Source organism: Pipistrellus hanaki (assembly GCF_964339955.1).
Source record: "Pipistrellus hanaki genome assembly, chromosome: 6".
NCBI lineage: Eukaryota > Metazoa > Chordata > Mammalia > Chiroptera > Vespertilionidae > Pipistrellus > Pipistrellus hanaki.
This window is the reverse complement of record NC_140508.1, coordinates 8270448-8291032: the sequence shown is the minus strand read 5'-3', so window position 1 is coordinate 8291032 and position 20585 is coordinate 8270448. Positions and strand designations below refer to the sequence as shown.

Sequence of the window (20585 nt, the reverse complement as noted above, 5' to 3'; positions counted from 1 at the left end):
TTTCCATGAAGAAGAATACAGTACACATTTATTGTTAAATGAAAATAAAGGAAATTTATTACCTGTATGCGGTACGGTAGTACGGTAGTTGTCAACACAAACCAGACAAACTGTGAATCCTACAGTATCAAGAATTTACTCATTTATTCAATGACAATCATGTCATCATCTTCTGGAACATCATCATAACAATCCAATTCCTGAATTTCCTGGTGAATTTCTTGTGACTCCATTTCTTTCAGAATCAGTGGACCAAATCTCTCATGTTTAGCCTAGGGGTGGGCCTTATTTTCGGAGGGATGCCTTATATTTCACTCAGAAGGAAACCTATAAGTAGGTCTTATTTTCGGAGGATGTCTTATTTTCAGGGAAACACGGTACCTAGCACCCAACCTCCTTCTTCTGGTAAAATTGCTCCAATTTTCCTTTTCTATTAAAAGGGAGAGAGGAGAAGTGGGGGTGGGGGGAAGAAGAGAAACATTGATCTGTTATTCCATTCATTGGCTGATTTTGTATGTGCCCTGGCCAGGGATTGAACCCACAGCCTTGGCAAATGAAGATGACACTCTAACCAACTGAGCTACCCGACCAGGACTCCCAGTTTTCCTTTTGAGAATCACCTCTCTCCCTTCTCAATTCATGTGGATGGAAGGGAGCTAACCCCACTTTGCTCTGATTGGCCAGGTTTGGGCTACATGCTCTGGAGTATGTGACCCAAACCTGGCCAATCAGAGCACTAGCTTCTTGTGGCATGTGCATATCTATCTGTACCTGTTGGTGTGTGTTCTAGCCCAGCTCTGAACTGTTGCTTTTAAGTTATAAAAGTCAACCTTTCAGACCTAGTAAACATGTTCATCAGGATTGCAGGATACAAATTCCTAATATATAAAAACCCTGGGTCCGCAATGATCGGGAGGCTGGACCAACTGGAAGTCAGTCCTGCAGTCAGCACTGGGTTGCAGCAGCATGGTGGCTGCAGGCATGGTGACCCAGTACTGACTGCTGAGGGGTCTTTGAACCAGGCCCAGAGAGAGGCCTGAAGAGAGAAGCAGGGTCTTATCTGTTGATCAGCTCTTGCCTCTTTCGTTAGCTCTGGGCCTGGTCAGCAGCTGTGCCTCCATTTCTCTCCAGGCCTCCACTGGCGCTGCTGATCAGCCCCGCCTTTCTGATCAGGTCCCTTTGATAGGCCCAGAGATGCTGATTGGCATAGAAACCGACCAATCAGAACCCAAACTGGGTCAACTATTAGGAGCCAATGGCTGCCTAGGAGGCGAAGCTTTTGACACTGACTGGCACAAAAACCAACCAATCAGAACCAAATTGGCCAGCAGAGGAGGGAAGTTGGGGGCAAGAACAGGCCTGCAGGGGAGGGAAGTTGGGAGCAATCAGGCTGGCAGGGGAGGAAGTTGGGGGAGAGATAAGGCTGGCAGGGGAGGACAGTTGGGGGAGAGATAAGGCTGGCAGGGGAGGGCAGTTGGAGCAACCAGGCCAGCAGGGGAGGGGAGTTGCGGGGGAACCAGGCTTGCAGGGGAGAGCAGTTTTGGGGAACCAGACCAGCAGAGGAGGGCAGTTGGGGGAGACCAGGCCAGCAGGGGAGGGCAGTTGGGAGCAATCAGGCTGGCAGGGGAGCAGTTAGGTGTTAATCAGGCTGGCAGGGGAGTCGTTAGGGAGCAATCAGGCAAGCAGGCAGGCAAGAGGTTAGGAGCCAGCAGTCCTGGATTGTGAGAGGGATGTTCAACAAACGGCAGTCAGACATCCCCCGATCTCGGGGTCCCAGGTTGGAGAGGGTGCAGGCTGAGCTGAGGGACACTACCCCCCCCCCCAGGGCATGAATTTTGTGCACTGAGCCTCTAGTCATTATATAAAAATCAACTGCATTCTTACAGACTAGCAGTGAAAGATTCAAAGTAAAATTTTTGGGGAAAAATTCCATTTACCAAAGAATCATAAAGAACAAATTACTTAGAAATAAACTTAGCAAAAAATCCCACCACCAATAGTTCAAGACCATCGCCGAAAGTAGTTGAATAAATTCTCCCTAAGTGGAAAGGCCTCCTGCACTCGTGAGTCGGAAGACTTAATCTCCTGAAGGCAGCCATAGTCCCCAAACTGACCTCTACAGATCCAAGGTCATCCTTATTGATACCCACCTGGCTGTTGTGCAAAAACTGAAAAGCCAGTCCTCAAATTCATAAGAATCTTGAGATATGCAAAACGATCTTGAAATATGAGAACAGAATTGGAGGATTCGTGAAAGTTCCTGCAAAGTTACCATAACAAGGACTGGGTAGAGCTGACGTAAGGGGTCACAGCTCAGTGAAATCGAATGGAGAGCCCAGAAGTAAACCCATACCGTTGTGGTGGGTTGATTTTTGACAAGGATGCAGAGGCAACCGAACAGAGCAAAGAAGAGTCTTCAACAGATGATGCAAGGAAGACGGGACACCCAGGTGCAGAAGGCAGGGTTTGTACTGCTACCTTGTGCCAAGTGCAAGAGTTAACTCAGAACAGATCGGAGACCTAAATAGAAGAGCTAACCCTAGAAACCTCTTAGAGGAAACAGGTGTAAATCTGCATAAAAACCAGGGTTTGGGCAATGGTTTCTTCAATATAACACCAATAAACTAATGAATAAATAATTCATGAAAATTAAAAACGTTCGTGCAAAGGAAAACACGAAGAGTGGGAGCGTTTTCTGTATCTAGGAGGGATCTAGTATCCGGAATACAGACATATTACAATTCAACAATAAAAGGCAAGTCACCCAATAGAAAATGGGCGAAGGGCCTGCTGCGGCTCAGTTGGTTGGAGCGTCATCCCTGTTAGGGTTCACGAGGCAACTGACCAATGTTTCTCTCTCTCTCTCTCTCTCTCTCTCTCTCTCTCTCTCTCTCTCTCTCTCTCTCTCTCTCCTTCCTCTCTTTAGGATCAGTTTAAAAAATGGGTAAAGAGCCAAAACCTCAGAGTGTCGGCCTGTGGACTGAAGGGTCCCCGGTTTGATTCTAGTCAAGAGCATGTACCTTGGTTGCGGGCACATCCCCAGAAGGGGGCGTACAGGAGGCAGCTGATCCATGTTTCTCTCTCATTGATGTTTCTAACTCTCTATCCCTCTCCCTTCCTCTCTCTAAAAAAAACCAATAAAATATATATATTTTTAAAAATTGGCCAAGAGTTTGAATGGATGTCTCCCCAAAGAGGAAATGCAAACATTCAGTAAGTAGGTGAAAACATGCTGGCCATCATTCATCCTCAGGGAAATGCAACTCAAAACCACAATGAGACGATACCTCACGCCCACCAGATAGCCTTAAACGTAATAATTTTAAGAAAGGGATCCTAACCGGTTTGGCTCAGTGGACAGAGCGTTGGCCTGTGGACTGAAAGGTCCCAGGTTTGATTCTGGTCAAGGGCATGTACCTTGGTTGTGAGCACATCCCCAGTGGGGTGTGTGCAGGAGGCAGCTGGTCGATGTTTCTCTTTCATCAATGTTTCTAACTCTCTTTCCCTCTCCCTTCCTCTCTGTAAAAAAATCAATACAATATATTTAAAAAAAAAAAAAAAAGAAAGAAAGAAAGGGAAAGAGCGAGTGCTGGTGAGGATGTGGGAATTGGGGCCTCATTCATGCTGGTAGGATGTGAGTTGGTGCTGCTGATGAGGAAAACAGTTTGGCAGATCTTCAAACAGATAAATATAAAACTACCATGTGACCCAACCGGCTAGTTCCTCTCCGAGGATAAGTGAAAACATATGTCCGCACAGAAACTTGTACATGAGTGTTCAGGGCGGCATTACTCAGACTCACCAAACGTGGGGTCTACCCCAATGTTCACCAACTGAGCAATGGATAAACACCTGTAATAGTCCACCCACACGATGGAATGGGACTCACCGAAAAGTGTATTGATGCTCGCGACACCATGAACGAGCCTTGGAAAACATAGGCTGAGGAAAAGCAGCCAGACACACAATCTAAGAAAAAGGTCACAGATTGCATGACTCTGCTTATACAAAATGTCTGAAGTAGGCAAACCCACGGAAACAGGAAGAGGACTGTGGCTGCCCGGTGCTGGGGAAGGACTGGAACGGAGCAAAGTTTCACTGGGGAGATGGGGACGCCTGGAATTCGGCCCGGGGATGGGGGCACAATGTTGTGCCTACACTAAGCCCACTGGGTGCTACCTGTGCGTTCCATAGGGTGTAAGTCTAGCTCACCTTCTAAACAAAGAGAACTTTTATTTTTACAGGGAACTTCTGTTTCCAGTGTGAGGTGCAAACAGCCTTGAAGTCATCATTCTCACAAGAAGAAACAAGTGGACATACTAAAAGCCAACGTGCCGGAAACTGTTTGACTCACTGAAAGGTCCCGAGTTCGATTCTGGTCGAGGGCATGTACCGTGGTTGTGGGCACATCTCCAGTGGGGGTTGTGCAGGAGGCAGCAGATTAATGTTTCTCTCTCATCGCTGTTTCTAACTCTCTATCCCTCTCCCTTCCTTTCTCTAAAAAATCAATAAAATATATTTTAAAAAATAATAAAAATAAAAACCAACAACTTCTCTTCACCCACCAGAGAATGGAGGCCACGGGACAGCCTCCACCGGAAATCTGCCGACAACGGAATCCGGACGGTCACAGCTGAGCCGCGTCCCGGGCGCTGGCATGGGGGCTGGCCCGTGGGACCGGCTCTGAGGGCAGGAGGGCAGGCTTCGGCCCTTCTCCCGGCCGCATCGGGATGGCCTGGTACGTTCCCAGCCATGTGCTCGGTGCCCCACTCCATACAGGCCTCGCCACGCCCTCCCTGGTCGCTGTGCAGTGCGGCTCAGCCTCTCCTCCAGGGCGCCGCTTTACGGGTCAGCGCGGCCTGCCGAGGCCCTGGCGTCCGGTGCTCACGCAGCCGCCGGCTCACCCTCTCCCTCCTTTTCTTCCTCATGCCTCTGGGCGCAATGACGCAGCCTTCCCCAGCCGCCCTCTCCTCTGACAGCCCACTCTTGCCCTCTCGGGCTGTGCTGTGGTCCCAGTGAGTTCCTCCATGTCTGGAGTTGGGCTTGATGCACGGGTACCCCAGGAGCCTCCTCAGCACCCCAATGAGCAGCCACCTTAGCATCTGCTTGCAGTCTAACAGATGCTCCCAAAACGCCAGCTGTTCTGAGGTCAGCCACTATTCTGGACCAGTGGTCAACAGAGCCAAATATCAACAGGACAGCGATTGTAAAACTTAAACTTCTTCTAACGCCACTTCTTCAAAATAGACTGGCTCAGGCTGTGGTGTTTTGTGGAAGAGCCACACTCAAGGGGCCAAAGAGCCACATGTGGCTTGTGAGCCGCAGTTTGCTGACCACAGCTCTGGACGGACACGGCTGTACTGCTTGGGCTATTCTCAAGTGTGTGGGGGGGGGGGGGAAGGGGGGGTCTCCTTCCCATTGGAACCCAGGCTCCCCTCCCGCTGGGAAAGGCTCTTCTGTCCTGACTCCCTGGGGAGGTGCTGCCTGTGAGCTCAGCCCCAGACCTACACACCGGCCCAGAAGCTCCGGGGGCACTGGGTTACTGGAAACCCATCCTTGGAGCCCGTAACTAACTAACAAAAGTGGCTCAAATTTGCATGTGACAGGCACCCTTTCAGACACCAAGCGTGACCAGCTCACAGGTACCGCCACCAACCCATTCTACAGATGAGGGGGCTGAGGGTCAGCGAGGGAGCCCTGGGGCTCCAGAGACAGCGCTGCGGTGCCCGCCCGGCTCCTGCCCTGAAGCATGAATGAGCTCTTCAGGTTTCCCCCGAGCCTGTGCGATCGGAGGCTTTGGTACACCGGAGGGAGATCCGTCCCCACACAGCGGGGCAGCTGTGTGAGCCTGTGGCCCAGACGCTTAGGAAACCTTGGGGCTGAGACCAAACTGGTCATCGTTCGGGTTATGGCCTCTGTTTGGGCTGATTGAAAAGCAGCCCTTAGATATGAGAGAAATAAGCAAGTTTCTGTCGTGGGCACTGTGGGTGCCCCACTCAGACCCCTGAGATCCCTTTTGGGTTTCTGTGATCCACTTCCGACTCCCTGGTTTCCCTGGGAGACAACTGTGACACCTCCCTTCACCCAGAGGCACGTCTCAGAGTTTACTCCTAGAAGAACCCCACCTCAGTTTCTCGCAGACCTTATCAGAGCCTTTGTCACGCTTTGGTGATTTAAAAATTTCCCAAAGAGGAAAAGTAGGTAATGTTTTGGAAATTCCTTTAACCCAAACACCACCTCTCTTGCTAAAACCACCCGCCCGAGCTCGCGTTGCACGGGGCCCCCTGCCCTACAGCAGGGGCAGAAGGAACTGGCCAAGGTCTCCGGCAGCTCTGTGGGGCAGCTCCGCAGGGGCCGGGGGTTGTTGCCGAGGGCAAAGGGGGCAGGGGAACGACCAAAGAACTAAACCAGCCTCGTTCCAAAGATTGTAAAATTTATTGTGTAAGTATTGCAGCTCTTCAGAATGTCATCCTCGTCACTGATTATTGATAACAAGCCATCATCGGGCCCGTGGCCTGGCGTCGAATACAGAGTGAGCCCGGTCCAGTCCAGTGACACGGACAGTTTGCAGTTTGACGGAGTCGGGACACAGGCGGCAAAGGCGAGCATCCCGGTGCCAAGGACACCGGTGGGAGCCGCCATCGCACACCGCTGCGGGGTCCGGCGGCCTTCGCCGCCCCACGGTCACAGCAACGTCTGAAGCCCAGATTCCGGAGGAGGACAATTCTTCCCTTGTCACAGGGATGTTTTATGGGCCCGGAAGCTTTGCGTTACATGTAGAAACGAGGAATCTCTGAAACACAGAATTCACAGACAAGACGGACAAGGACGGGGACGGATGCGGTGCTCGCCGCCCGGGGTTGGGGTCGCTTAGCTCTGAGCACAGACCCTGGGCTCTGAGGACGTCGACGGCTCACCGTGGATTTTGCCGAGTCCGTGTGCCCGGACCAGGCTTGGTGGGAACGGGGTGCGGGGATGTGATGACTGACAGGCAGGAAAACAATGAGCATTAGAGACAGCCGAGCTCCACCCCTTTTCTGAGCCCAACCCGGTGGTCCCCTCCAACCAGCACTTCTAAAGACCCCCCAACCCTCTACCGGCAACAGGGGGCCTCCTGAGGGTGCGCAAAGGCTTTTCAAGGGTAACAGCCTGACAGTGGAGACCTAGAGGAAATCGTGCCCCCCGACCCCCACCCCAGCTCTGGGGTTCAGAGAAACCCAGAGCTTAGCTACGGCGCCAATTTCTGGGAACACACACCACTGTTCTCTTGCGATGCATGCCCCAGCTGTCACCTGCTGGGCTCGAGCCCAGGGACAGGCCCGCATGGCGACCTGGCCTGCAGGACCAGCACTGACTGGGGCTGATCAGAGGAGCCAGCTCTGCCCTCCAACCCGCTGAGGTCGGCTGCCAGCTTCCTCCTCACTCCGCAAGTACAGCAGCTCGGACCAGACCGGTAAGGAGGTTCAGAGGACCGGGGGCGCTGCACGCTGGCTTTTGGCTGATGCCGCTCACACAAACGAGGCCCACTTCCAGGTTTCCGCCCTAAGGGGATGGGGGGCAGTAAGCACAGTACTCGGCCAGGGAGGATGGGGCAGCAGGGGCCGCCTGGCCCAGGAGGAGGCAGGTGGAGGGCAGTGGGCTTGGATGAGGGAGGGCAAAGGGGGTGTGAGAAGCAGCAGCCCTTTGCGGGCCAGGAGCGGGAGGTGGGTCCGGGCGACCGGAGCCAGTGCTTCCTCAGTAAGGCACTAGGGGGCTCCCGGGAAACGTACCTTTAAAACCGTTCCCTAGAAACTGTCCCTGTCCTGTCTGCACAGGTGGCAGGGCGTCTGCGCGGCCCTAGAAAAGAACCCTCTCGGAGGGCAGCACGCTCCAGTAAGACCACGGAGAGGTGGGTGCTGTGAGGCAGGCGCCCCTGCCAGGCTGGCCGAGGACAAAATGGCCTTGCCTGGTGCTCGGCTGTTTGTGAAGTGTGCCTATAAACAGAGTTCAAATGGTCAGAACGTCAAAACTGTTCCCCGGTTTTCATTTTTCAAGTAATAAAATAGTTGCTTAAAAACAATAGTTATGGCCTCATCTCTCTCTTACGTCTGCCGGCTAGTTGGCATTCTGTCGGAAATGAGGACACCTCCGTGGGTGGGGGTGGGGGGTGGGGGTGGGGGGCTGCCGGCTGGGGGGTCACTTCTCATGGAGATTAGCGAGTCCTCACCGGGAGAAAGGGCTCCAGCTCCAGCCACCGTCCTCGGCAGACACCAAGGGACCCCCAACTCCACTTCCTGCCATTCAGCTCCACTCGCACACACGTGTGCCCACGCACACCCACGAGGGCTCTCCCCACACCCCAATCTACTCAGTGGAACCCGGTAAACAGGAATCACGTCTGAGGAAGATGCTGAGGGGAACACAGGGAGAGAAACACATGGAACAGGACTGCGTCCAGGAGGAACGGGATGGAGAGAAGGCGGAGGACCCGCTGCCAAGCAGGGGTGGGGAAGCTTTATTCATCCGCGGGCCATCCAAAATCACCCCTGCTCGGTCAGACATTTAACTCGCTCACCCCTGAGGCCTTGGCAGGGCCAGACCCAATGACTTCCCGGGTCTTACAGGGCCCCTGGGCCGATGTCCCCAGCCCGGGCCCACAGCCTCAAGCGCGGGGTGCAGAGGCTGTGACGGCCCCTCTGCTCGTCCTGGGAGTGTCGCTTCTTCACTTCTGACCTTGTGTTTGGCCCGTTAAGTGGGAATCACACATGGAGAGCAAGACAGGGAGGAGCACAGGACTAAGACTCTGGGCCTTTCCTGTAGCCAGTGGACTGCACAGGCCTTAACCGACCCATTATGGGGCCACCACTGAATTCTGCACACCAAGTCATCTGCCCCCTCGGCGTGTCCATAGCAGCACCTTTGCCCCCGCCTACGGGGACCTTCATGATTAAAAATGAAAAATAGGAGGGAAAACTCAAATTCCTTCAGTAACAGTTTATTTCATTTGGGGAAGCAAAGCCACCACCTGGAACTCGGTGCCTCTATTTCATGCGATTCAAAGGCTGTTCTGACCCCGAGGAGGAGGCGTGTCCCCCTCGGGCGGGAATGTGTGAGGAGGGAGAGCCTGCCCCGGGCGGGACGGCTGCACTGTCCCAGCCTCTCTGCCCGCCGCAGTGCGCGACATCTCTCCCTCAGAGTCTCGACAAATGCGATAAGTTTCCGTCCAACAAGCACTGACATAGTTATATTAAAAAATAGTGCAAAAGCTCAACATTTATATAAATAACTCTAGACCCCTGCTCTGTCATCGCTTTCTTTACAAGGTGAGTACACACGCTCGGAGCCGGCCCTCCGGGCGGCCGCTCCTCTCCTCGCGCAGGAGACGGCCTGTGTGTGTGTTCAATAGGACTCTTCTAATACAAAAATACTCCTGCCCTCAGACATACAGCTTTTCTTACTTTATATAGACTTTTATATATAATATTGCAGATCTTTAAACAAAGGTTTTGTGCAAATATGTTTTTCTTTTTAAAGTTAAGTGAGATCGTCATGAACAAACGAAAGGAAGCCTTCACGAAGCTGGACTAGCAACAGAAAAAAAAGACTAGGGTAGAATTGTTTCTTCTCTTTTTTTTGCCTTCAAGACGGGGCTCAGCAAAGAAACATGGTCTCTGTGTGTGTGTGTGTTGGCTGTCCTGCAAGCTTTCGGAGCTTGTGCATCCGGACCAGACAGACACGTGACTATTTATACACGGGGAGGGGGAAGGGGGCCTCCCCTCTCTCCTTCGAAGTGCGAGTGTGTGCCTCTCACCCACCACGGCTGGCGCCGGGCCTAGAGGGGGTGTCCCTTCTGCTTCTCCTCGGGGCTCCAGGCGGCGAGGTGCGCGGGGTGCAGCCGGGCCCCCTCCAGCAGGGCGGCCGGCCCGCTGCTCGGCTGGTGCTGGAAGGCGGCGGCGCCGGGGTAGTGCCCGATGACCTCGCTGTAGGTGGGGGGCGGCCCCTCCATGCGCCCGCCGCCCCCGTAGCACGTGGCGCTGATGCCCGAGTTGCTGCTGGGGGGACAGGGGCCGCCCAGCACGGCGCTGTCCATCAGGTCGCTGTCGAAGATGGTCCTGTTTGGGGGCGCGCGCACCGACTCGCGGTTGAGCTCCAGCTGCTGCTCGGGGTCCCGCAGCTGGAGGGTGCAGGGGCCCTGGTAGGGCGGTGGCTCCTCCCCGTCCGACAGCGAGATGGTGGGCGGCAGGTCGATCTCATGCTGCAGGTAGGGGTAGGTGGGCTGGAAGCGGTGGAAGCGGTCCCGCTGGGCGAAGGGCGGCGCGGCCAGGCGGTCCGTGGGCCTCGGCGGGGCGTAGACCTGAGGCTGGAGGGAGCGGAGCAGAGTGAGGGTCCCCAGAAGCAGGACCCGAAGCAAGGATGGGTGCGCGGCCCTGCTCTCTGGGGAAAGGGAGGGCGGGGTGAGCCTGGAGCCTGCCTCCACCTGAGCACCGCAGCCTCCTGCGACCCTGGCCTGGGGTCCTCAGAGCGGAAGGGGCCGCCTGGCTGGTCTGGGGCAGACACGGACTGCTCCCGGGGGACGGGCATCCTGTCCGGGCAGGGAGGACAGCCACCATGCATCTCTTCAGAGAAGGCAGAGGGTGAGCCTGCGGCAGCCGGCGGTTCAGGCCCGGGAAGGGCACCGCTGGACTGGGGCCTCTGGTCCGCTGAAGCACTTTGGAGGGCAGGTATGGAGGGCAGGAGGGGGAGAGGGTGGCAGGCGCACTGCATGGGGCTCACCTCGGGGATCCCACTGCCGGACACGGTGCTCTCCGAGGGCCAGAGGCATCCTTCCTGTGGGAGGAGAGAGGCCGGTCAGTGGATGAAACAGCTGAGAGCCAAGGGTCCACCCGGTTCTGACCCCGGGACCTCCGTTTGGAATGAGACCTCGCACTAGCCACCTCTCTCCAACCCCACCGGGCCCCGGACACCTCAGACACCCATTTCTGGGCTCCCCCTCTGTCCCCGAAAATGCATCCTCCAAACTTTCTAAAACATGCACTGACCCTCCTTTCTCTGAACCTGCCAGTGCCTCCTGCAGACCTCAGAATAAACCCAAAGTCACCCAGCTAGCTGCTAAGAAAGCCTGGCTGCATCCAGCCCTCCTGGCCTTGCCCACCCCCTCCTGGCATGTGCCACGTTGGCGAGAGGCTGGATTCCAGCCTGGAGGAGTGGAGCACACAAACCGCTCAGAGTGCACGGCGCCCTCTGCGAGCACATGAAAACACTGGACCCATCACCAGCTGTCTCCAGCCCTGCTGACTGCTACCGAGTGCAAAGAAATGCCGTGTGCACCTCAGGGCCTTTGCATGGCCAGCTCCTTGTTTTTTCTTTTTATCCTCACACGAGGATATGTACATTGCTTTTAGAGACAGGTGGGGAGAGAGAAAGGGAAGGAGGAGAGAGGGGGAGATGTGTGAGAGAGAAACATCGATCTGCTGCTTCCAGGATGTGCCTGACTGGGCATCAAATCTAAGACCCTTCTTGCACGGGACAATGCTCTAACCAATTGAGCCGCTCAGCAGGGCTCCTTGCTTTCTGATCCCAGTGTCCCCTGCAGACTTCCTCTGAAACCATACCCGGGAGGCCCTCACCCATCACCAATCCTGTCCTCTAATGAGCTCCGTCACAAGACATCTCGTCTGCTTGTTTATTTAGCTCTTGACTGTCTTGGCCTCCCCGCTGTGAGCCCAGGTTACAGGTGAAGGAACACAGGCTGTAACCAGGGAAGCCCCACCTCGCTGCTTTGCCATGACATGATTCAGTGAGTCAACAGACGTGGATGTGGCCCCACTTCTGTGCCAAGCTCCGGGCCAGGTGCCAGGCATGTCGCTGCCACCTCATGAGGCTTATGCCCTCTGCCCTGAAACTCTGGGTGGGGCTGCAGCTCCCCCGGGGAGCGGACAGGGCTGGCTCCAGACTCCAGTCTGCGCACAGGCAGCCAGGCTGCACCGGCTCGGTGTGAGTTCCAACCATGCTGCTGGCTCCCTCATCCCTACTACCTGCTGTGGGCAGCGTCTGTTCTGCTCAGGCCACCCTGACCTTGGCCCGTCAGGGGTTAGACAGTGAGCCACCTCAGAGGGCCCGGGGACAGGAAACAGCATGCTCTGCAGACATCGGGGCCTTGGCTCCCAGCGAGCCGGAAACCCTGCCCCAGGTTCCGGGTCCCCTATCCTCTGACGAAAGACCCCTCCCTCTGAACTGAGATCCCTGTTTCATGAGGAGAGGCCTGAGGGCCAGGGAAGTGGGATCCCCACACCAGGATCAGTTCATCTGAGGGGCAAAAAAATCTAAAAATTAAAGCTAGCTTTATGGAGATGTACCTGACATATCATAAACTGCACATATTCAAAGTATATAACTTGGTTAAGTTTTGGCATATGTATATACCAGGAACCCATCACCACCATCAAATACCAAACACACCCATCATCCCATTAATTTCACTGGGGGCACTTTTTCTGGAGGGGTTTCAAGTTGAGGGTTCCCTGGAGGGCTTCAATTTCCGACATGGCCACTAGCGGGCCCTGTGTCCCTCAAAACTGTCCCAACAGGAATGCACTGACTAAAACCATGAAGACACATTGGGGCCTAGCATGTTCCAGGCATGGGGGTGCAGACAGCAGACATACATGTTACTGTTAATACGGTCGTCAATGGCCATCTTGGTACTAATATTAATTAACAATGCCATCTCAATTGCTGCCTTGGTGTCAGGCACTGTGATAAGCTCTTTAAACATCATTTCAATTCTCCCACTAAACCAACCACCTGCTCCCAAGTGGAGTCAGGAGCCCAGGGGAGGAGTGCAAGCAGCCTTGGGTTCTTGGATGAAATGTGACCCATACAAGCCTCCCTAAAAGCCTCCTGTGAGGCCCTCCAGCCAAGCCCCAGCAGGACATGGCCACCAACACCTTTCCCCCCACTTCCAGCCCCACCGACGGAGCCCTAGCCCAGAGGTTCTCCACCTGGCTGCAAATGGCACCACCCCGGGAGGTTACGAAAACACCCATCAGCGCCTGGTTGCCCCACGGCAGACCCAGAACCACCCACCATCCTTGCCACTGACTACGCCACTCGTGCACCTGGAGGGCACCTACTCCTTCAGAATTCCGGGAACCGCCCACCGGCCAGACGCCTGGCTGGAGGTTCCCACAGCACCCCAGCTCCTTACCAGCCTGGCCCTGTGCACAGTAACCCACTGCCAGGGCGGCCCTGCACTCAAGTAGAACCCCTGCCAAGCGGCCATCTTCCTTCCTCGCCTTGTTCCCCAATTCAGTGAATGGCCCCAACATCTTTCCAGATGCAAATGCCAGACTCTCAGGGTTGTTCCTGACAGTGCCCCTCTCCCATCCCCTCCACATCCAGGCTCCATCCTTTTTTTTCTAGAAGCTTCCCTGTGGTGAGCCCGTCCAGCCTGGCATGGCTTCCCCATGTAGAATCAGGGGTCTGCAAACTGTTTCCTTAAAGGGCCAGAGCCCTAACCGGTTTGGCTCAGTGGATAGAGCGTCGGCCTTTGGATTCAAGGGTCCCAGGTTCGATTCCAGGCAAAGGCATGTACCTTGGTTGCGGGCACATCCCCAGTGGGGGCTGTGCAGGAGGCAGCTGATTGATGTTTCTCTCTCATCGATGTTTCAAGCTCTCTATCCCTCTACCTTCCTCTCTGTAAAAAAAAAAAAATCAATGAAATATATATAAAAAGTAAATAAATAAAGGGCCAGAGAGTGAGCTAGTTTCTGCTTGGTGGGGCAGACGGTCTGTTACGTCACTAACAGCGTTGCTCTGGGGCAGACACAGCCACCGGGGAAGATTCCATGGGAATGGGTTTGACTGCGTGCCAGTGAGGAAACAAATACCCAGAAAGTCACCCCGAAAAGGGGCCACGGCAGGGCAGCCAGGCCCAGCCCCAGGCAGACGGTGGCAGGGTTTGGGTCTCTCTGGGAGGTTGCTGGACCAGAGATTCCTCAGACACGCCCTGTCTGGCAGGGGGTCCCCCGGGGAGCTGCCACCCTTTCATCAGGCCTAACAAGGCTGTGTTTACCATCCAGGCGCCCCTGGGGACCCGTGCAGGTGGTGGTGGTGGGGGGCGCCTTTCTTTTTGCCCCGGGTACCCTGAATCCTGAAGTCCCAGGTGCTGCCACAGAGCTGCCTCCCCGGAGCCTCTGCACCTCACACTGTGGCCAGCTTCACCCTCCAGGACCAGAGGCTGGGCCACGGGGCGGCGGGAGAGAGGCCAGCTCCCCTATTGCACAGGTGCGCACCCGGGCTAGGTAGGAAGGGGACCTGCCTGGAGCAAATCTACAGGGTCAGCCTGTAGGGCTGGCGCATTGTCCTTTGTGCCAAAGGCCCTCACGGGCTCCAGCCCCGAGGGAATGACAGGGAGGAGGACAAAGGGGCGGTGGGCTCTTCCAACCTCTCAAACGGCCGCCGAAAAGCCGTGAGGCCTCAGAGCTCCTTGCCCTGGCGACCTGGTGGCACACGGAGGCTGCGGCCTCATGGAAGTGGAGATGCCAGCACCTGCCGGGCCAGGCCTGCCTGCGGGCTTGGCTCAGCCGGGGACCCAGGAACCGGAGGCCACACCAGCGCCGCTCCTGTCCCCTCGCTGTCCTCCCGGAGCCCAAAGAACACCGCTCAGATGTGCCCGTCTCCGGCTGCCTGTGCGCCGCCTCCTTCATTCCCAGCTGCCCTCGGACCCCAGCGTCTGCCCCATGCTCTCACACGGTGGGACTGAAGCCCCGAGTCATGAAGGAGGGACTGGTCCACGGGCACCCGGCCAGGACCAGGGACTGGGATTACACTCGGTCCCGGAAAGGACCCTTCCCCCGTGACCTGCTGCCTCCAAGGTGCCGGGTCGCTGCCCGGAGGCGCTGGCTGAGAGGAGGGCTCTCCTGTCTGGGTCACCAGCGGGCTCGGCACCTGAGTCCCCGCCCGTCTGCCCAGCCTCTGCCTGAGCCAGGAGCTCCGTCCCCTGCAGGTCCCGGGCCCGGCGTGGGCCCCCGCGCCCCGAGGGCGGCACTCACCGAGGACAGGGCGTCTTCCCTCCGCCGGCCCTGGCTGTGCCGGCCGATGAAGGAGCGCGCGGACAGCTTGTAGTGGCTGAGCAGGCACGTGATCACCACCACCATCACCATCACCACCACCACGATGATGGTGATCTCCACGAACTCCAGCTCCGCTGCAAGAGCAAGGGGACGCGTGAGCCCTGGAGCCAACCCCACACGGCCCCCACACCCAGCCCGCAGAGGCCCCGGCTCCTGCAGACGCCCCCACGCAGAGACACACACAGTCACACCACACAGTCACACCACATGGTCACACCACACACACTCACACCACACACACAGTCACACCACACACACACACAGTCACACCACACACACACACAGTCACACCACACACACAGTCACACCACACACACACACAGTCACACCACACACACACAATCACACCAGTCATACCACACAGTCACACCACACACAATCACCCCACACACACAGTCACACCACAGTCACACCACACACACAGTCACACCACACAGTCACACACCACACACACACACACAGTCACACCACATACACACACACAGTCACACCACACACACACAGTCATACACCACACACACACACAGTCACACCACACACGGACACACGGACAGGAGTGCTCAGAACAACCAAGAGGCTCAGAACCACCAGTCACCGCGACTACAGGTACTGCAATTCTTTTTTTTTTTTTTTTTTTAATATATTTATTTTTTTTGCAGAGAGGAAGAGAGAGGGATAGAGAGTTAGAAACATCAATGAGAGAGAAACATCGACCAGCTGCCTCCTGCACACCCCTACTGGGGATGTGCCTGCAACCAAGGTACATGTCCTTGACAGGAATCGAACCTGGGACCTTTCAGTCTGCAGGCCGACGCTCTATCCATTGAGCCAAACCAGTTTCGGCGGTACTGAAATTATTATTCCGGGTTTTGTTTCGTTTCCCCTCGTAGACAGAAAACCCCTCAAGTTCTGGGAAAGGAAGGGTGTTTTGATCTTGCTGGAGGTTTCTGCTGACTCAGCAGGTCCCTGTTGAGGGGTTTGGCAGGTGGCCATGCTGGTGCCAGCAGAGCCTCCCCCTCACCCCCCAGCAGGTGACACTGGTGACAGACCTGCCGGGACTGGGTGCTGACATGCAGAGGGGCCACCAGCCAGCAGGTGCCAGCCTCCCCAGCCTGCTGGGCAGAACGCCCTGCCCAAGAAGCAGAAGATGGTGCCTCCTGACCCAGACGGACAAGGAGACTCCCCAATGCCACCGGCACTCCAGAGCCACTCTCTGAGGGGCCCCAGGGCAGGTTCAAGCTCACAGCCACTTGGCTCAGCGTTTTCGCCTCCAAGACAGAAGACAGAAGAGTGAGTGGGTGGGGTGGGACGGGCTGCAGTGAGGCGTGGCTGTTGCTACAGGTGAGGCGTGGCTGTGGCTGCAGTGAGGGGTGGCTGTGGCTGCAGTGAGGGGGGCTGTGGCTGCAGTGAGGGGGGCTGTGGCTGCAGTGAGGGGTGGCTGTGGCTGCAGTGAGGGGGGCTGTGGCTGCAGTGAGGGGGGCTGTGGCTGCAGTGAGGGGTGGCTGTGGCTGCAGTGAGGGGGGGCTGTGGCTGCAGTGAGGGGGGCTGTGGCTGCAGTGAGGGGGGCTGTGGCTGCAGTGAGGGGTGGCTGTGGCTGTGGCTGCAGTGAGGCGTGGCTGTGGCTGCAGTGAGGGGTGGCTGTGGTATGGCTGTGGCTGCAGTGAGGCGTAGCTGTGGCTACAGTGAGGGGAGGCTGTGGCTGCAGTGAGGAGTGGCTGTGGCTGCAGTGAGGGGTGGCTGTGGCTGCAGTGAGGGGTGGCTGTGGCTGCAGTGAGGGGTGGCTGTGGTATGGCTGTGGCTGCAGTGAGGGGGGCTGTGGCTGCAGTGAGGGGTGGCTGTGGCTGTGGCTGCAGTGAGGCGTAGCTGTGGCTACAGTGAGGGGGGCTGGGGCTGCAGTGAGGGGTGGCTGTGGCTGCAGTGAGGGGTGGCTGTGGCTGTGGCTGCAGTGAGGCGTGGCTGTGGCTGCAGTGAGGTGTCGCTGTGGCTGTAGTGAGGGGGGGCTATGGCTCTGGCTGCAGTGAGGCGTGGCTGTGTAGCACTCTGTCTCTAATGGGGCCCACCCCAACTCCAAGCCCTGCAAGGCCAGCCCCTCTGGACTCCAGTCTGTTTTCTGGAGGGTTCCAGCGCTGAACGTTGCTGTTGGCCCAACCACGGAAGCCACTCCACACACAGCCACACCCTCTGGGAACCCAGCCCATCCTGCGGGTCTCCAGGGTGCCCACCTCTCCTTACATATCTGCCCACTGGCACTATTAGCAAGTCAGTCAGGCAAGTCTGCCCCCTCCTCCCAGGGGACATGTGGCAATATCTGGGGACAGTCACAACAGAGGTGCCCCTGGCATGTGGTGGGCAGGGGTCAGCAGTGCTGTGCAACCTCCTGCATGCACAGAATGCCCAGCGATGGGATGACCCGGAGCAGTGGCACGGGCATCCCTGTGTGGGCCGAGTGCAGCCCAGGCTCCTTTGCCAGCCGCCTCGGAGGTCAGGTGACAGACTCCTGTAACCCAAGGGTCCAGGAGTGGTGGGCCCTCCCACGGTCACTGCACCAGGAATTTAATCTGGATTTGGGCCTTGGCGCTGGCCTGTGGATGGGACCGTGTCTCCTTTTCGCTCTGGGGGGGCAGGCGGGAGGATGGCAGGGGCTTTGGTGCGACACAGATCCCTGAGAAGGCTGGGGCCCCGCCAGGCAGACTCGGCAGCCGCCGCCGCCTCCGGACACCCTGAGTTCCTGCCAGGAGGGCGGGCCTGGGTTGGGCAAAGGCCAGGCGTCTGGCCTCAACTCAGTCACTGTGGCCACACCTCCTCCCCCCCAGACAGGCTGGTCCCGGGCCTGGCCGCCTGGCTCCATTCCACAGGGCCAGGTCCCGGCGGTTAGGACCCAGGATAAAGCACCCATTCAGGGACACACAGGCGGCTGTGTGCAACGCCATGGCCGCCCCCGAGGGGCCTGGGACCCGCCCCCCGCCCGGCCCACTCTGCCCCCCGCCAGACAGCAGCAGTGGCACCCGTCTCCCTCCCGGCTGTCTCAGGGGCCCCGCCCCTGCTGGGCCTGGAGGGGTGTGGGCTGCCTTTGTCCCTGCCCGGGCGGCCCGCAGGGCCCAGGCCCGGCTCTGCCCTCCTGCCGGTGTGGCCAGGTCTGGATGGCGACAGTGGCTGCGGCACAGGACCATGGATGGGCCCCTGCAGACCGAGTGGACGTGAAGAACCCCCACAGCTCCACCGATGGCCAACACGGACCCAGAGGACCTGGTTTCTGGGGTTCCGTGTCCAGAGAGAATCACCTCCAGAAATGAGCACAGGGGCTCCTGACAGCACTGCTGTGCCCACCCAGGTGCCAGCCACAGCCCACGAGGGCACGGGCCACAAAACCCCCGTGGCGGGAGAGGGAGAAACTCTCAGAAAAAGCAAGTACGGCTGGTTTGGGCTCATATTCTAGAAGCCAAGGCATGGGGTCTGCTTGTGAGAGTGCATGGGTGCTGTCCAGAGCAGGGGGGAGACTGGCCAGGGTCCCCGAGCCTCTCTGTCCGGCTCAGCCGCTGGCCATGGCCTGGCTCGAGTCCATCCCTGCTGCCCAAGCTGAGGGGAGGGTGAAGGGCACTGCCGGGAAGCCTGCGGGTGGTGAGGTGTCCGCTCAGGGAGCGTGCCCTAGGGTGACCGTGATTACTGGGGGGCTCACTAGCACCCCAGCGACAGCAAAGCAGGGGCAGCCCAAACCTACCAGCCCAAGGAGGAAGAGGGAACCTGATGCCCAGACCCCGCCCAGCAAAGGCTCGGGCTCGGGCGGGCAGAGTGTGCGGGAGCCCAGCAGCGGCCCCGGGGCCGGAGGGCACGCCCTGGCGGGTCTGGCCTTGGCGGTGGGCGAGGGGACTCCGGTCCTGCTGACAGCGCCCATGCGCTCTCACAAGCAGAGGACATGAACCCCCTCTCTGGGACGTGCACCCCGAAGGCACCTGCCGGGAGAGGGTGCACCCACAGTCCCCTAGCCGGGTGGCGGCCACCCTCTGCACAGGCTGGCCCATTGCTGGCCCAAGCCCCTCCCGGCCCAGTCACCGGCCTAGCCACTGCGGTAGCTTGGGCCTCAGCGTCGTGTGACCCTCACTCTGGCTCCCTGGAGTGTGGGAGGGGGGGAGCACTCACAGCATGAGCCCTCTCCCAGTCCACACACCCCTCCGGAAGGCGCTGCTGCTGGGACCCCATGGGCCAGAGGGGACAGGGCCCAGGCGGCTCCCCAGGGGGCACCTCCCCATCCCCGCAGACCTAGGGAGCCTCCAGGAGGCTGCCCGCCTCTAGTGCCAGTGACTCGTCCGAGAGCTTTAAAGACACCGGGAGGCCAACACAGGGCGGCGGCTTCAGGACCTCCAGCCAAAGCGGAGTCCCAGGTCACTCAGCTGCCAATGGTTATGTGCAGGGCCCTGCCTCAGTTTCCCCAGACTGACAGTCCTCCCTTTACCCGGACAGCAGGCCAAGTGGCCTGGATGGTACATGCAGAGGTGGGACCAACCACTGACGTTCGACTTGAGCCCCCAAATTTCCTGTGGCCTCAGGACTCAATGCCAGGGCCCGGTCACAAAGGGAACAGAGCGAGACGGGGCGGGCGGGCTGGTCCACAGCCCCACCCGAGGTACTCATGGCAACTGCTCGCTGTAACCACGGTGATGGTGCTATCAGCTGCAGCACGGCAGGCCAGCGCTGGGCTCTTTCCCCCGGGGGATGAGGTGGATGCCATCCAGTTTGCAGACCAGCACACTGAGGCTCGGGGAGCAATGCCTTTGGCCAAACCTAGAAAAAGCAGGGCCAGGCCCTGAACCCAGAGCCTCCCTGGGAGCTAACGTGGGAAAGGGCCTCGTCCTGCCCAGTTCTCCTGGCTCTCCCACACGCCGAGCGCCTCCGAGGACCTGGGTCTGCCAGCTGCGAGGTGTGACCACACCCGGGCACCCGCACCTCTGAGAGCCCGGGACAATGGCACCCCGCCCCCAGGCTGGTGCCCAGGGGGTGCTGGCTCTGTCCCAGGGTCCAGGGTTTGGGGCAAGGTCATCCAAAGGCCGCCCAGGCTGGCAGCTTGGGCTCTTGTCCCTGCTGCGGGGACCGGCAGGGAAAGGAGCCCTCGGGAAAGACCACACTTCCTCACTGTGTTCGGGCATCAGGTCTGCTGGGTGGGCGGCGAGAGTGGCTGTTCCTTCACTCTGTCCCCGCCTTGGGGTGGGTGACGGACGTGGCAGGCTCCGGGGTGACCTGGCCCTTCAGAGTAAGGCCACTCTAGTTTAACTTAACATCCTCTTTCCTTGTGAGGAATTTCAGACGCCCAGCGCCCTCTGCGGCCCCGAGTGGTAGACCTCCCGGCTTTTGTCTTCTCTGCCACAGACAGACGCAGTGGCTGAGACGGTCACACACACCTCGGATCCCCTGGGTGTCTGTGCGGCCCGAATCCCACGGACATCGCTTTATCGAATCCTTTGTCACTCTGTGACCTCC

At 57.9% G+C, this 20585-nt stretch overlaps 1 protein-coding gene across 1 annotated transcript in view; it reads right to left on the bottom strand.

Moving 5' to 3' along the window:
• Positions 1–8958: 8958 nt before the first annotated feature.
• The window catches only part of PMEPA1 (prostate transmembrane protein, androgen induced 1), a 49305-nt gene continuing 37678 nt past the window's right edge, over positions 8959–20585 (bottom strand). Inside the window, exons 2-4 of the mRNA XM_084887272.1 lie at positions 15033–15187; positions 10753–10806; positions 8959–10339 (exon numbers count right to left, since the gene is read on the bottom strand). Of these exons, the coding sequence (XP_084743398.1) occupies positions 9812–10339; positions 10753–10806; positions 15033–15187 (737 nt within the window). The 3' untranslated portion in view covers positions 8959–9811. The remainder of the gene's footprint in view (positions 10340–10752; positions 10807–15032; positions 15188–20585) is intronic.